Raw genomic sequence first — 16,139 nt, 5'->3', positions numbered from 1 at the left:
ATTATACAACAATGTTAGAAAATAAGATCCACATCCAGCAAGGGTTCAATGTCCCCTCCAACTGTATGATATACTTATCTTCTAATGAAGTCGACGGAAGTTAGAAGCACCTAGTATTCACCAGGAATGCATCATTAGCTGCAAAATGGGCCAAAAATCATTAATCTGTTCTCTTACCTTGCTTCCTGAGAAATTCCTTTCGTTGGAGCTCAGACTCAGCCAATACTGCCTTAAATGCTAAATTTCAGAAGAGGTGAACAAAAGATCAGTTAGTCACAAAAGTACTCAAGGAATAATTGAAGTTCATTTCTTCACCTGACTCACTGAAAGTTTCCATGTTTCAATGAACTTACCATCTCCAATGAGAACCAATGAAGACTGGTTCTTGGCCTTTCCATCTTGAATCTGTACTGTGTAGGTACCTTCATTGTCAATTGTAAATCGGTCCATCACCATTTCTATAATACCATTTGGACGGTCACAATTTATTTTATGCCTCTGAAATAAAGAAACAATAACTTTAGTATAGTGTTAATTACTTATGATTCACTACCAAAGTAGGCATGTTTGGATCCCCCAACTCCACACTTGATCTTTTTCATGTTTCCATTCTTTTTAATCATAAACTATAGGAAGAGGGCTGTGCTTTTATTTGCTATTGTACAACAAGGTCCCAGAGGTGGCAGGAACCTCTGTGTGCATTTGGAATCCTCAAATCATCATAATACAGATGTTTTAGATTTAAAAATAATAGTTTATTGTACTATGCACGTTTGAAGAAGAGCCTCCACATCCAGCCTTTAGCTGCAGTACAGCTTCCAGCTCAACAAAGGGTTTTGCTAGTTTGAAACACTGTTCCTAGCAGAGTACAAAGATAGCTGCAAGTGTTAAGTTTGTAGACACAGACGTGGATCTTCAAATATGTACCTTGTAAATAAATCCATAACAAATTCAAACCATCATAACTACTAAATACCTCTGAGACATAAGTGGCAGCTTGATACAGGATTTTTTTCCTCACTAAAAAAAATATATTTAGAAAGGATATAATGATTTGCTCATCTTCTACTACATATTCTTTTTGGGGAACTCTAAAGGGTAAGACCACGACAGAGAACAGTAACTTGTGGCTTCCCTGTTCAAAACCAACAGAGATTCTGAGAACTAAGAAGATCAACAAAGTCCAGCAAAAGAGAATTAGGATTCTGTCAAAACATCTAGCTACCTACTAAAGTCCTTGGAGAATACCCAAAATACCAAATATTGACTTGACTTCTAAGATAAATATGGTTTTCACTGTTTGTGTCCTTTTTGTGTTTGCTTTCTAATAATTATTGTAGAAAGATAAATAATTAGCAGGAATCCTCAAGAAAATAGAAAATTATAAGCAAATATTGGACAATAATTGCAAAATCTGTTTAGAATTTGCAGGTACTATTTTAGACACAACCATATTATCCTAAATAATATCTCTTTCATTCAATGAGTAAACTATGAGGACCGTGTGTCCCACTAACAATGACATTGTTTGAATCTCAACTAAAAAATTCCTAAAGTAAAGCAAAAAATAAACAGAATATTTTTATTAACCTTCTTCTTGGAGTCCAAAACCAGAAACAGATAGATAAAGCCACAAGCTTTATCTGTGTGTTTAGGAAAGAATAAGAAAGAGGAAAGGAAAAAAAAAAAGGGGGGGGGGGGAATAAAAATAACACTTGTTGAACTCTCTGGGACCAATTCCTTAAGTGGAAGGAACTTTAAGTACTTGTCTAAAATTAGAAAGAATGACCCCACATATATTTCTTCTTCACCTTTGAGGGACGCCTCCTGGCCAGCTTCAAGAACAGATTCACTATTATAGGGACAGCAAGCCTGGTAGAATAGCTCCCACACAGATGCGGGACTTAATGCAATGTGTGCTCACTTAAAGTATGTTCAGTACACCAAAACTACCAACTGGGGAAAACCTGCAAAAGTAGTCAACTGAAGGACAGCTATAAGGGTAGGGAAATCTGCCACACTTGCAGCTACCTGAGGTGCCTATCTAAGAATAGCATTGACATATTCAAGGTTGTTAGCATTCATTACTGGTGCTTTCAAATGTACCAACAGTACAAGTGTAAATTAGGGTATGAATTTGTAAAGTGCTGTCAAGTTTATAACAACGTCAACAACAACAACAAAAGGAAAAATGCATAAATACATCCAATGCACATTATAAACCATATGATATTACAGAATACCTGAAAAAGGAAGAGTCAAAAGCACCTAGGATAAGACAGAACTGAAAACATGAAAAATATTGTAAATGCCATAAATGAATGAAAATAGAAAGCCATGGTTCAATTTAACAGAGAAAAAAAATACATGGGCACTAAAAATGAGACATAAATCCTTTAATGAAATGTCTTTTCATTCCCCTTCATCTTAAAACTAAAAGATCATTAAAAGAACATGTATTATGGAATTGTGAAATGACAAAAAAATATCTTAAAATGGGACAGTAGGACCAGATGACCTTCACCCTGTTTTGAATTGAACAGAGGTGGTGCCTGCCCTCTTCTAGAAATCAGAATAAGGAACACTGAAGCTTTGGGACTGAAAAGACTTCAGTGCAATTCATATGGAAATAATGGGCACCAGAAATTCAGAAATGTGTTAGGAAGATATGGCAATCAATTAGAAAAGAAGGGAATGTGTAAGCTTCAGAAATTATTTATTCTCTTGTATAGGAACCTGTGCAAAGTGAACAGTTCCAAAATAATTAATATAACCAAAAATAAGTATAATTACTTATATAAGAGGTTATATATATGAGTGGAGAAGATAGGCCAGGTAGATTTAAAAGAGAGGGTATAGTTGCAGCAAATTGTCAAAGAGCGCAAATTCAAATTCTCACTTATAATTTCTTGCCCACAGAAGTCAAGGACAACACTTGCATGAATTTAATGAGTTCTCAGAGAGAAGGTTAAATTGAGATTTTCCAGAAGCAGAACAAGAAAAGCAAGGTGTATGTTTCAATCTGATCCTTTAGCACACTTCCAAAAATGTTTGCATTTCTTGCCTTTGAGTAAAGAAAAATCATTAAAAGATTAAAATTATAGCTGAGTAAGTGGGGCTCAGTTCATTCCATTCTCAGATTATTTCAAAATGTTATAGAAACTGTTCCCTTTGTAGGACCTAGAAGGAAAAAATTATCACTTTAGCCAGTGTCAAGAAACAGGCTACAATTCACCAGCATAATGGTCTATTGAACATGTTCAGTGACTGTAGTCCAGTCTCCAAGCAGGTTTTAGAGTGTAATTAGGCTTCTAACTACTGCCGTTATGCAGCAAGATGAAGTTCAATGATTTTATTGGCACCATAAATACCAGGCTTTTATGTGATTTTCCACAAAAATATCATCAATCTCCAAAAGTAAATGTCACCTGTGGGTTACTAATTAAAGAGGTGAAATAATGCAGATCCACTTCAAGGCACTCTCTCTCTCTGATGTCAACACTTTCAAAACATATGTGAACTAAAAATAGCTTATTCTGTTCCACTGAGACTGCCAAAACAGAATATTGCAATTTCAATACATCCTAGTCACTAATATTTAGGCTTTCAGTGCTAGAGTTTATTACTTCTTAAATTAAGAAATGCAGAGAAGAGAAGTATTTTGCTGAGGAACACTTCCTCTTCCACCTGTCAATATGTAATTAAAGGAAATGCTCCTTGCTTTTCTGTGGTGTAAGAATGCTGACAAGCTTCTCTGGCCAAAAACAGGCTTTGCAACCTCAGGAATAAACTGAAACTTTCAAACAGCTGCACTGTAGGTGGATTCCTCACAGGAAAAGATATTTCCAGTACTGTACTTCACGCCCTTTATATGAACCATACTCCAGCTTGGCAAGGACATGACCTTGCTTTCTTCTCAGCCCAATCTTTTTAGTGTCCCTTAGCAAGAATGGTCTTCCTAGACCATAAGACCATGCATTCATCCTAGACCATGCATTTCTTCTGTTCTTTCATCTTCATGTAGCCATTCAGTGTCTATTTACTGTCGAGGCCAAAATTAAAAATAATAATAAAAATAAAGGAAACAGCATCTAAAACTTTTGTATCTATGATTATTGTTGCATTGTCAAGTGCCTCCCACATTATACATGGAATTACTAGCAGTGGCCTCAGAGGGCCTCAGGGAAGAGCATCTTGCTGTTTTGCAGTCAAAATCTGTACTTGAAGCAGCTTTTTTTGGCTTGAGTTCTTTTCCTAAAATATTTGGGTGCTACTTTTAATCAGATGCATTTATTAAGGGTCTAACTTCTTCTCTTTTGCTGTTGGTCATCTCGCTCCCCGAAATGAACATGGACTTCTGAGGGTTAAACTTTGGTCTCGTTTTTTTTGGTATGAATAAGATCACTCTGCAACATGAATTCTACATTATAAAAAAGATTTAGGCTAAAGATTGGCACTGCTTTCAAGTATTATCAGACTGATACTAAGTAGTTTTAAACAACTATAAAAATAGAAAAAAAAAAACTATTAGTGCATAAACTGTTATTAAGCAAATTCACACATATATAATACTCAATATGCACTTACATCACTGTTTTCAACTTCTTTATCATTAATAACAAATCTGAAGGTAGAATCTGGTGATAAACTCTCAGCTTGAATCCAGAAACGAACTTCACCTTTCTCAAGAACCTCATAAGCTAATTCTGATTTCAGAGGTATTGCTGCAGGGAGAAAAAAAAATAAAAAAATAAAAAATAATAAAAAAAAAGGTAATCAAGAGTCAATAATGCATGAACCTTTCTTAGAAAAGAGACTATTGTAGTAAAACATTAGTATATCCCCATTATTTTTGGAATGCTGAATATAGAATTAATTTTATGCAGGGAAAATGCATCTAATGTTCATTTTTAAATTACTTTCTCAAAGAGAGAGCAGGGTTTACAATTTATTGTTTGCACAATGTTTAAGGAATCTGCTAGTAGCAGCCTATAACATATTGTCAAAGTAAAGTTAAACTCCAAAAAGACTTATAAGTAATGACAATTTTTATTCAATGCAAACTAATATTCTTCTAAATGAATAGAAAGACAAGGAAAGCAAGTTGTTCCATGAGAAATGAAGCTTCCATTGTCTCAGGAAGAACCTTTTGGGAACTCTAGTCATAACCACATAATTATATTTCTTCTAGAAATATAGAATAGATTCAGATCTTCAACTTACTTGGATTTTTTATTTCATTGCTTATTGCCATCAAACGTTCCAACTCTGAAATTAAGAAAAAGATGCATGTTTTCATTTATTCTGAAAAAGTAGTCAGAATATGAGTGTCAAAGAAGGTAGATAAGAGCATCAGCAAATAATTAATCTCCTTACGTCTTATATGTGAAATACTCAACTATCTTCAGAAGACAATGTCTTAAAAATAAGATTTAAGAAACTTAATTTCTGACGCATGGATTTAGTGAATGTTCCTATTTCAAGCATATTCTCTTATGCGAGAGAATCTAAACAGGGGATGAAACCTATTTTAAACTTCCTGTGGGACTGAAACTAAGGATGGGAGACAATAGCTTCTAAACAGTGCATAAGGATCTTTTATCTGCTGACCTCCTTTCTGACAAAGTACCTGAAAATCTTGTTTTACTGGGGCAGGAAATAACATTGAGTGCAAATTTGTCTGAAAAAGGTGCAGAAAGTTCTACATTAAGTAGAACACTAAATCCTCACGAAGTCTGTGCAAGTCTAGAAATCATATTCTTAGGTTTTCATACTAACCCTATTTATCATATTAATTACTAGTAAAGATCTGGAATATGAACATCACTGCCAATTCCATATTTACAGATAACGTAAAGACTGATGAAAAATAGCAAGTATTTATGACATAGTTGAGGATTTAGCAAAATTACAGAAGAATTTATAGCATTTGAGGAAGTTGGCTGTGATATAATGGTTTTCAGTACTAAGACAAAAACTGACACTCGTTCAGGGACACAGTACAAATACAAGTGTAATTTTGAGTGACAGATATGACCAGAGAAGACGTGCTAAAAGTGGGTCATGAAACATCTTATCTTAAATAGAAAAACCTGGAAATATAAAACCGAAGGCAACAAGACCTATAAACAGTTTTCGGAGTGATGCTTCAAAACTAAACCAAAAGGAAGTTCTCATAATCAAATGCAGGCCTGATCATCAATATCAAAAATATTAATCAAAAATATTGCAAGTTTACCTTCCCTAGCAAAAGCAGATATTGGTAATTCTAAGAATATACACAAATGGTCCATGTCCTGGAGAACCATTCTTTTTGCGGCTGCACAATAATTTATTCTCAACTTTGAATGGGATTGATGCGTTTTACACTGTGACAGAAGTCCTGCCTACTATCAGACTTGCACACAGTCTCATTGCTTCTTCTTGAATGTCAAAAAGAAGGTAAGTGGAGGGATAATCATGCTTAGTTTGGGAACTGGGCATAACAACTACAGCCTGTGGGCTGGGAAAGCAACAGTCATTTTTGTGAAAAAACAGCAAAGTTCTTCCCTTCGCCTTTCACCTCAGTACCCCTCCATGGAAAACCGAAGTCAGACTGAAGCAAATTTGTTGTAACTCCAATGATATAGAATAGCTAAAATGAAGTAAAGCAAAGCTAATTTAAGTTTCTGTGCATCTCAGCTTTATTATATCATATGTAGAGCCTCAAGTTCTGCCTCTGTCATATTAGATAAGACTCCTTGTTAGGCAGCTAATGAAGAACCAATTATAAGGTGTAAAAGGCTAGAAAGTCAAAGCACAGCATAAGTGACATACAAGATGAAGAGGTTCACAAAACAATGAAAAAAGAAATATTTTCTAGTGAAAGTGAAAAAGGTCTTTGCGAACAGCATTATAGTCCCAGCATAAAGAAAACAAATCTAATTGGATGTATTTTTTTTTATTGCCTTAACTTATCCCAACTTTCATTATTGTGATAATCAGAAAAATGACTAATCACATGAAGTCAGTTGAGTTGTCTTTTGTTCTTCCTTTACGCACAGGAGAGAATGTGTGGTTTGATTGTTTTTCTTTCTTGGACAATTTTCAGTGCAGTCAAGGTGATAAAATGAAGAAGCACTTGAGATGGTAAGACCCTTACCTTCATCATCCATAACAAAGCTGGATGAAATTCCATCAGTATCACTAACTGATATAGAATAAGTTCCCAAGTCTGATTTATCAGGATTCTTGAAGTACAGCTTAGAACTAAAATAATCAATAATGAAGGATATAATTAGTGGGTTTTCTCATGTTATAGAGATTTTTAACAGTACAAGCTTCTGGTACTTCGATACAAACTTGCATGACTTACTGATCTCCTTCTGTTTCAATCTTAAATTTATCAGAGTCTTCAATCTCTTCATATGATTTACCCCACGCAAAATGAGATGCGTCTGTAGCTTCTTTGCAGTCAAAAGCCAGGTAAATATTACCCTCATCATCCACACCTGAAAAGATTTCTTTCGTTCCTGCAAAATGGGAATCAAATCAAATGTCAAAGGTACATTTCTTTTTAGGGTTGCAATTCAGAAATGATAAAAGCCTATGCAGATTCTGTCCTTCTCCACTTACATATATTGTTTTACTTGCATATATATAGAAGAATGTTTATGTCATATTCCGATTCAGCATCACATTCTAGCAACATTCTTACTCTGCACACACAAAAAAAAGGCATGCTAAAATATTAAAACTTATTGAGAAACAAAGCTATAAAATGAAAATGAATATGAGAATATGTAAACAATTTTATTATCAGTCTTGAAGTTTAAATAGACATGTAATGTTATCCTTCTTTTCACTCAGAGCAAGTAGCACCTCTGTTTATGAAAAGAAAAACTAAAATAACTGATTATCAAAATATTTCCTGCAGTAAATAAAGCAACAAGGCTTGGCAGTACCTCTGTACCCACAGAAGTTTTTCAAGTTTTAAGCCTAAGAGCTCCTGAACTCTCAAAATACTTATCTGCACTAAAATATCAAATCAGATTGATCAAATCCACCTCTAAGTATTTCAGTATTTCAGAAGTAGAGGAGATAAAACAGTTCATTACCTGGCCTTGCCTCAACAAGCACTGGTTCAGATACCTCAGACGACTTGCCTACCCCAGCATCATTCACTGCACGAACTTTGAACACATAGGTATGACCCTCATGTAAATCTGTAACCTTGAACATGATAAAGATCATAGTCAATTTAAGAAGACAGTCTAAACTCTTCTGTTTAACTATATGAAGATGTTAGCAGAAGCATATATGTATATATATCTATATATATCTTTGTTGTACTCAACCATGTGCTCTTAAAACTCAGTTTTGAATTAACACTAACTACAATGTAAATGTTACCTTAAAATAGCGTTGTGCAGTAGGTTTTTCATTAGCAGTGATCCAGTCCTCTTTATCTACTTCCTTATAGTCCACTAAATACCCAGTAATGGGGCTTTTGCCTTCATACACAGGAGCTTTCCACAGAAGAACCAGTGATGTGTTTCTAACTTCACAAACTGTGAGATCATAGGCAGGACCTAAAATATTTCAAATATTGGAATTTCACTTCAATATAATAAACTTTTAAAAAGTAGATATGGAAATGCACAATTTTGATTTTGTTTTGACTCTGCTTTCAAATATCTCCTCCTATACAATAAACTTAGTATATGTGATATTGAGGCACACAGTAATACCTGCTTTTTATGGTGAGTGACATTAGTATTTGAAAGCATGCATTCTTAGCTGGATCTCAACAACTCCATTCTAAGGGAAAGTTATTCATCTGGAAAATCCATGAAGTTTAAAATTTTCCAACAAGGAACAGAGGTTTCTTGTGTATTATTTAATTTTCTAGTCTCAAATCAAAGTTGTTTCACTGAGCTTAGACTCAGGTTCATAATTTAGCATCAGGATTTTTTTTTTCCTGGTATACAGGAAACATGATCCTTCAGCCTGGTCCAAAACCCACCAGTACAATAGACTTGGGATCAGACTTCATGTGCCCTGGCAGAAAAGTATTTTTAATTGTGAGCTGAATAATGATAGCCAAGAAGAACTTCTGAATAGAGTATCTGCTAGGAAATTTATTTACATCTAAAGCATTCCAATGCTGTAGGAACATGTGAGCATTCTTACTTTTGAAGCTATCGGGTAATGTTCTCACTGCGATATTTTCCTCTCCCTTCACTTAACTTTTTTGGTTCCATTCGGTTTAACCTGAAGTATTATTCTTTTTTTTTTTTTTTTACTACACTCTTGATATTTATTTATATCTTTAGGCTATAAAGGCATAACCATATCCATTTACTACCATACTGACATCACCTGTGACACAATACTGCTATTCAGCCAAAGAATGTAGATGACAGCTTGCCTCTTGTAATTTAAATTTAGAGTGAGGGAAGATGAAAGTACCTGAGACTTAAGGATATACCAGTGTTGTCAGCTTGGCCTAAATAAAGATAATACTTTTCCCTAGTTATTGTCTCATCATGTAAAACAAAGTAGAAAAAACTTACATGGCTGCCATTGCAGCTTATATGATGTTAACTTGTGAGGAATGAACATGAGATTTCTAAAGGTTGAAATTCAGCACATTACAGCAAAAACAGCAGGAGTTTCTCCATAGTGGATAAACACATTTCAGAAAAAAACATATGAGTACCTGCTGCAGATCTTATGAGGTTAAATATTACATTTCTTGTGGAGAGACTGCAATTTTCAGGGAGCCTAAAGTCTTCTCTCAGGGCTCTGGGAAAATCCCAACTTAAATGTCTATATATCCAAAGATACTTAAATTTCCACTAGCAGATGCACTTACTAGAAATCTAGATAGCAGAAGAAAATGCGTAATGATGTTCTATTCTGAGGAGTTTGAGTCCGCAGATGTTTCTTTTCTTTTTTTTTTTTTTTAAAGTCATGTAAAATAATTCATTAGATATCATCTCTAGCTCACAGACGCTCACAGATATACCTAAGACTGAAGTTCTGTAGAATGATGAAATAATAATGGGCTCTGGGGAAGGAATACATCAGTCACACTGGAAGTCTTGCAAGGGGTTTTGGTCATTTGAAGGAAGCCTCTCTTCCATATCAAAATGTGGAATAATATTTTGTTGACACTGGGAGTATATTGCAGTCACATTACATTAGTCTTTGATATCTTTAGTCAGCCAGGGAAAAGGATCAGCCTCTTTCTTCCAGTCTTAAATCTCAAATATTTCTTTTTGCTGTTGCTAAGCCACTGTTTAAAAAAGGCTTGGGAAATATTTTAACAGGTTTGGATTTGGGGAGACAAGGGGGTTGTTTCCTTGTGGTGTTTTTTAAGCAGGAAGAATGCAATACTCTGCTCAGCTGTTTCATAATGAGAACAATGTAATCAGCTAAGGTGCACAAAGGTCAGATTGTTCATTATGAAAATGAAAATTTCATTCTCTTCATTTCCTGAAAGTACCTTTTACTTTATTTCTTTATATATCATTTAAAACGAAGGATGAAGGATAGTCTTCATTGGTTTACACTAGGCAGTTTCACTGACATTTTCAAAACACTATAAATCACAGATCCATCCTTTCTTTAAGGAAAATAATTGTTCCTCTGATGATGTATTTATACTAAATATTACAGAATGATAAGAAAATGTAATTGACACAATGAAAGTTAAGGTCAAAAGATTAAACGTTGTTATTGACAGCTTTGTCATGTCATTAAATCCAGAAGGTAAGATTTATGAACTCAGAGAAGCATTTAGCTAGAAAACATGGAGAACAACTCTCTAACACGTCATTTTGCAGAAAAGAATCTGGATATTAAAAAGAAGTAAACCCTAAACTTAGTATAACAGTGCAATATTTTTTAAAAGACAAATAGAAGAGGATTTATAAACAGGTAAATAATTTTATGATGTGTGGAATTACTCTTTCTCTGCTCAGTATTGGTAAATCTTTATTTGAAATAAGGTCTCCAGTTTGTGTGCTGCCATTCAAGACATGAACCAACTAGAAAAAGTTCAAAAGAGGAAAAAAATATATTTGTTTAGAGATAGGGAATACATGATCCAGGGGGAAATACTGCACAAACTGTTTTTTGTTAACTGAAGGGGAAAGCTGGGGCTCTGATAAAGTTTTAAACACAGGAAGTCTGTTGCAAAAAGGAAAGGAACAGTATCTTCTTCACATCTTCAGTGGACAAGACAAGGAATAAAAAGGATTAAATTGCAAGAAGAAAGATTCAGGAATATCAGAAAAACTTTTGTATTGTAAGCACAGTAAGATTAGGAATAGATGCTGCCCAGAGAACCTGGACTTCCTTCATGGGTGGAAGTCTTTAATGATGGATTAAGCAAGCCTCTGTCAACAGCTAGATAAGTATAGCTGATCCTGCATGGGGGCAAGGAGTCAAATTAGATGACATCTGAGGCACTTCCATAGTAAATGATTCTATTATCTCACTGAATTATTACTTGTTTCTAGTTCTAGGCAATAAATACATTTTACATAAAACAGAAAGGGAAAATGAAATTTTCTCGCCTTCTTAAGCTAATTATGCCTTTTTGAAATAACTAAAAATTCCAGTAGTTTTACAAAAATAATTTAAGGCATTTGTTTTTGTTTTATAGAGAAAAAATCTGCACGAACATTTAGGCATGAAGCAGATGTGTGTAGGTGTCAGACAGATCCTGATTACTTAAACAGGTATTAGAATGGATCCTTAATTGTATTCCGAAGCTCGGTGTCATAAGCAGGATACATTTTAACAACACAGCTGTGTTTTACAGCGTTTAGGGGAAAAGAAGGTAGAAATACATAAAAGTGGTAGATGCCTGTGTTTCATTATGGGCATATATCATTATATATATTGTGACACCCTTTGTTTAGGGAAATCAGTACCAGACATAAGAACTAGTTTCAGCAAAAGTGATGCTCAGCACTAGTGAGAGTGTTATGAAATAAGCATAGTGGCCCTCAAAAGCCCTTTCACAGATTATTTACAGAACTCAAGCATTACTGAGGGGAATCAATTCCCTAGATGTCTAAAATTTAGGAACAAATTTATATGCTCACGAGATACCTATAGATCAACTTTTTATCTGCTGGGGGTCTCGAATTCACAATACTTCTTATTTAACTTTTTTTTTTTTTTTAAGGAGATAGCATTGCAATTAACAGGTTTGGGCTGTATCTGCACTGTTAAACTACAAGCAACCTAAACACAGGTTTGAGTACCAGTGCACAATTGTTCCTACTATGTGGTTGTTAGCACATTTTTTTCTAACACTTGGCTAATAACAATCTGTCAGGTAACACCTGGGTACAATCTGAGGTAATCACATAAATAAGGGAGCACAGTAGGTGAGGCTGTGAGAATTTAGCTGTAAGTTGTGAGGAATGTTGTGATACTTGCCCATAGGCCATGAAATAGGCCCCTGCTGTGTCTTATTTATGAACAAAACCATAGTTTTGGGGTATGAAGCTCCAGAAATAGTCTTAATATACTGAAGTTATTGTCCTGGGTATAACACAAAAACAAAATATGTTGTACTGGTGAAGAGGGTGAGATGGAGCTTAAAGGTCTGGGGATAAAAAAACTGACAGAAATGAAAACACACAATAAAGGCTGAAGACTTTCTGTTCTGATATGGGCAGTGAAAGAAGGTGATGCTCAGCAAGTTAAGTAAGGGTCACCTACTTCTCAGGACATCCAATGTCATCAGCAGAGATGTGGAGGCAGCTTTTAACAGGGGATCTCAGAAGCAGTGGCAAAATCAACCGGTAAGTATGGCAAGAATGGACCAAAATACATCCAGCAGTTCGGCTGGAGTATTACAATGTCCATGTTTTAAGGACTTTATATTAAATGTAAATCCATGAGAAACTAATTAACTTACCAGGTTCTGGCATAGTCCAAGCTGTACACTTAAAATGCTCACTAGGATCTGAAGGTTGACCTATTCCAACTATATTTGCAGCAGCAATTTTGAATTCATAGAAGGCATCTTCTGTCAAATCCTCTACCTTTTTTGAGAAAATAAATTGATATTATCAAAAGCTATGATTTACCATATTTAAATAAATGAAACTCTTAAAAATAAACATTTTGCCATTGTTTAATTCATTATCAGGATTTACTGCTCTGCTTGGAGTACTGACAGGCTCTAATCTAGAGAATTTTACTCTTAAACCAAACATGCTGTAGTGGTCTAGGCTGTACTTCCACATTTCTGCCACATCATCCTAGAAATAACAGCACTCAATGCATGGGAATGAGAGGCTGTAAAAGATTAGAACAAAGGTCCTGGGAGCCCCACACAATGAATGGCCACCAGCAGGTAATTAGGGAAGAGTGTTCTAAGATGAAATACCTTCTTTCACTACTTATGAATGATTATTCATAAGCCATTCACTTCAGGAAGAGTTCCAATGGTGTTTTGGCCTACAGACGTTATAGTGGACTGAACGGGAGAGAGGAAAACGGGAAACTAAAGGAAAAGCCGATTCATTCAGTTCAGCAGTGTGCTGGTATAACACTGGGAAAGTCTCTCTTGCCAATTTTTTTCAGGCTTATGTGTCTTTTTCTTTACATTACCTACCATTACAAGATGAGGAAATAAGTATGGAATCCATGCTATGCCTCTGCCAACGTCCCTAGTTAATGAACCTTCCCAGTGAGTCTATCACCGCATCACCATCTCAGATTTTGAGGTCAAGGTATGCAAGTTATAAGACATGAGATTTTTGACACCCTGAGCACCTCATTCCTTTCCCAGACCACAATAAGCAAGTGTTCTGCAACTCAGTCCTCTGGGTAATTTTCCCAGAGTTCTACTTAATCATATATCTCAAGAGAAAGATGCATCTGTGGTCAGTACATCTAGTAGCAGTAAATCTAGACTGGTTTAAATTTTCATGAATAAATAAACTATGACTATATTCTCTGGGAAAAGAAAAGAGAAAGGATTTTAGTGTGATATTTTTTATAGGAAAAAACATATGATGGGATGGTTATCTGAGGCAAGACCAAAGCAAACAAAGTAAGCTAGTAAAAGCCAGGCAGTGATACAATTTAGATAGAATTTCCTGACAATAGAGAGCTATATAGTATAAATTACAAGAGACAACAACAGCTCAGCTTGTAAATATAGTTTTGAAAACCCAGGTTATTACAGAAATAATGTCTGTGGGTTCCCATAGAATTATTTAATCAGAGAAGGTTACACTTTAGTGATTTCCTGGTGCTGTACTGTGTATCTGAGGGCTTTGTCTGCTTGTAGTATCATAAATATTCTGTGCTACTAAAAACTGTCTTCCTTTTATTTCCCATCAGTATTTCAGATTCCAGTCCATCAAAATAATGTATGAAGATGCACCTTCAGGCACAAATACAGCTACTAGCAGGACTGAGATTTAAATATCATATTAATTAAGTTCTGAATGGTTTCCCTTAATTTACATTACTCATTTGTTTACAAATGCATTAAACAATGAAAATATTTGGAAAGCATTGCTTCGCATTGCCTTTTTGAGCCTATCCTATCCACCCTTTTTTTTATTTCTCACCATCCATGTTCCATCTGCTATGTCAGAGATGCCAGTTATAAACTCAGTCAAAAGCATTCATACACCTGAGTATTGCCAACTGCCTTCTATGCATGAAATATTCTTCCTGAGCTCATCTGAAACATTTTCTACTTTAGCATCAAATTTCTGCTAAAGACCTACTTCTGCCCTGGCATTTATGGAAAAGATAATGGCTTGCAAAGATAATTTTAAGAAGCATTTGGGGGAAAAAAAAATCTGATTAACTTAATGTAACAAGCATCATATTGATTTTATCATATTGATAATAAGTATCATATTGATATTAATTACTTGCTATATCGTATCTTACTAATCTTTCCTCTTGGAGGTTAACATCAGAAACTTCCTCTGTTAAAAAAACATTCAACACATAAGAGCTACCAGAAGTAATTTATTTCAAAACTAAAATTATTGATCTAGTACTCTGGAAAGGAGGATAGTAGACATAATGGTATGTTTATCAATATACTCCCCTTTCCATTTGCAGGCAAATGTTGAGAGAAAGAGCAGGGCCCGTTACATTCCAGCCCATCTCCATTTCATTTTCATGTCTCCAGTTCTACAGACAACATGGTAATCTGTCCTGCTAAACGCTTCTTCCATCTTTTCTCTGCAAGTTATTACAGTGGTGATACACATAGTATTCATTAATGAATACAGTTTATGAAGCATTCCATAGCTTATCTTGTCCTTTGTAAGAAACGTGCTTCACAACTATTTCTTCAAAAGTTTCCTCATCTAGATGGAAATATTGGTCTTTGAATTCTATAGCAACAGATGTCACTGATTTATGGTATCTCCAGCCCAGTTTTTAGGCTTGTTGCACTCCAAAATACGCTGTGGGAGGGCCTGTTTGTATTGCAGTAAATAAACTTTAAATAATTTATCTGTAAGAAAACAGAACTCTCCCAAAAGCAAAGAAATAGCCCAAGTCCAGAAAGCTAAGGATTAAAAAGTACCAACCGTATAAATTGTCCGGGTAATAAGGGAAGAATTGACTTCGTGCCAGTTTTGATGGTTAGCTTCCCGTTTATCCATATAATAACCAAGGATTGGGGAACCTCCACTGTACTTCGGTGCTTTCCAGCCAAGAGTCATTGAATGACCATCACAGTTCAGAAGCGTAATACCATGAGGATATGATGGGCAAGCTAGAAAGAAATAAGCATCCTGAGAGTTAGGACAGTCTAAAACACTGTAGTGTAGTTCTAAAGTTGCTAACAAACATTAATTTTGTCTCCAGGCATAAATGTGGAAGCTTCTGTATGAAACATCTGCCTAATGTGCTGCCCTCTCAGGAGACAGTAAGAAGTAACAGATGAAGATCTTCAGTATTGGAAACAGTAATGTCAACAAAAGTGTCTCCAGACCAAATATTATGCTGAAAGATTGAAATGGCTCAGAAGACATCTTCCTGCTAAGAACCAAATAAACTAATCAAATTTTGGAATGCATTAAGAATTAATCAATAAAAAATGGCAATGAACTTAAATGAAATGAAGTCATATGACTGTCTGATCTATGGCT

The 16,139-nt window shown here is 35.1% G+C and overlaps 1 protein-coding gene across 1 annotated transcript in view; it reads right to left on the bottom strand.

The window, feature by feature from the left end:
- MYOM2 (myomesin 2) overlaps positions 1-16,139 on the bottom strand; it is a 69,849-nt gene that overhangs the window by 17,892 nt on the left and 35,818 nt on the right. Inside the window, exons 17-26 of the mRNA XM_035542909.1 lie at positions 15,576-15,763; positions 12,923-13,049; positions 8,392-8,570; positions 8,097-8,211; positions 7,355-7,511; positions 7,142-7,248; positions 5,224-5,268; positions 4,588-4,724; positions 354-498; positions 178-237 (exon numbers count right to left, since the gene is read on the bottom strand). Coding sequence (XP_035398802.1) covers positions 178-237; positions 354-498; positions 4,588-4,724; positions 5,224-5,268; positions 7,142-7,248; positions 7,355-7,511; positions 8,097-8,211; positions 8,392-8,570; positions 12,923-13,049; positions 15,576-15,763 — 1,260 coding nt within the window. The remainder of the gene's footprint in view (positions 1-177; positions 238-353; positions 499-4,587; positions 4,725-5,223; positions 5,269-7,141; positions 7,249-7,354; positions 7,512-8,096; positions 8,212-8,391; positions 8,571-12,922; positions 13,050-15,575; positions 15,764-16,139) is intronic.

The sequence above is a fragment of the Cygnus atratus genome, chromosome 3 (genome assembly GCF_013377495.2).
Source record: "Cygnus atratus isolate AKBS03 ecotype Queensland, Australia chromosome 3, CAtr_DNAZoo_HiC_assembly, whole genome shotgun sequence".
Taxonomy (NCBI): domain Eukaryota; kingdom Metazoa; phylum Chordata; class Aves; order Anseriformes; family Anatidae; genus Cygnus; species Cygnus atratus.
The sequence above is the reverse complement of the archived record's forward strand: the minus strand, read 5'-3'. Positions and strand labels throughout refer to the sequence as shown.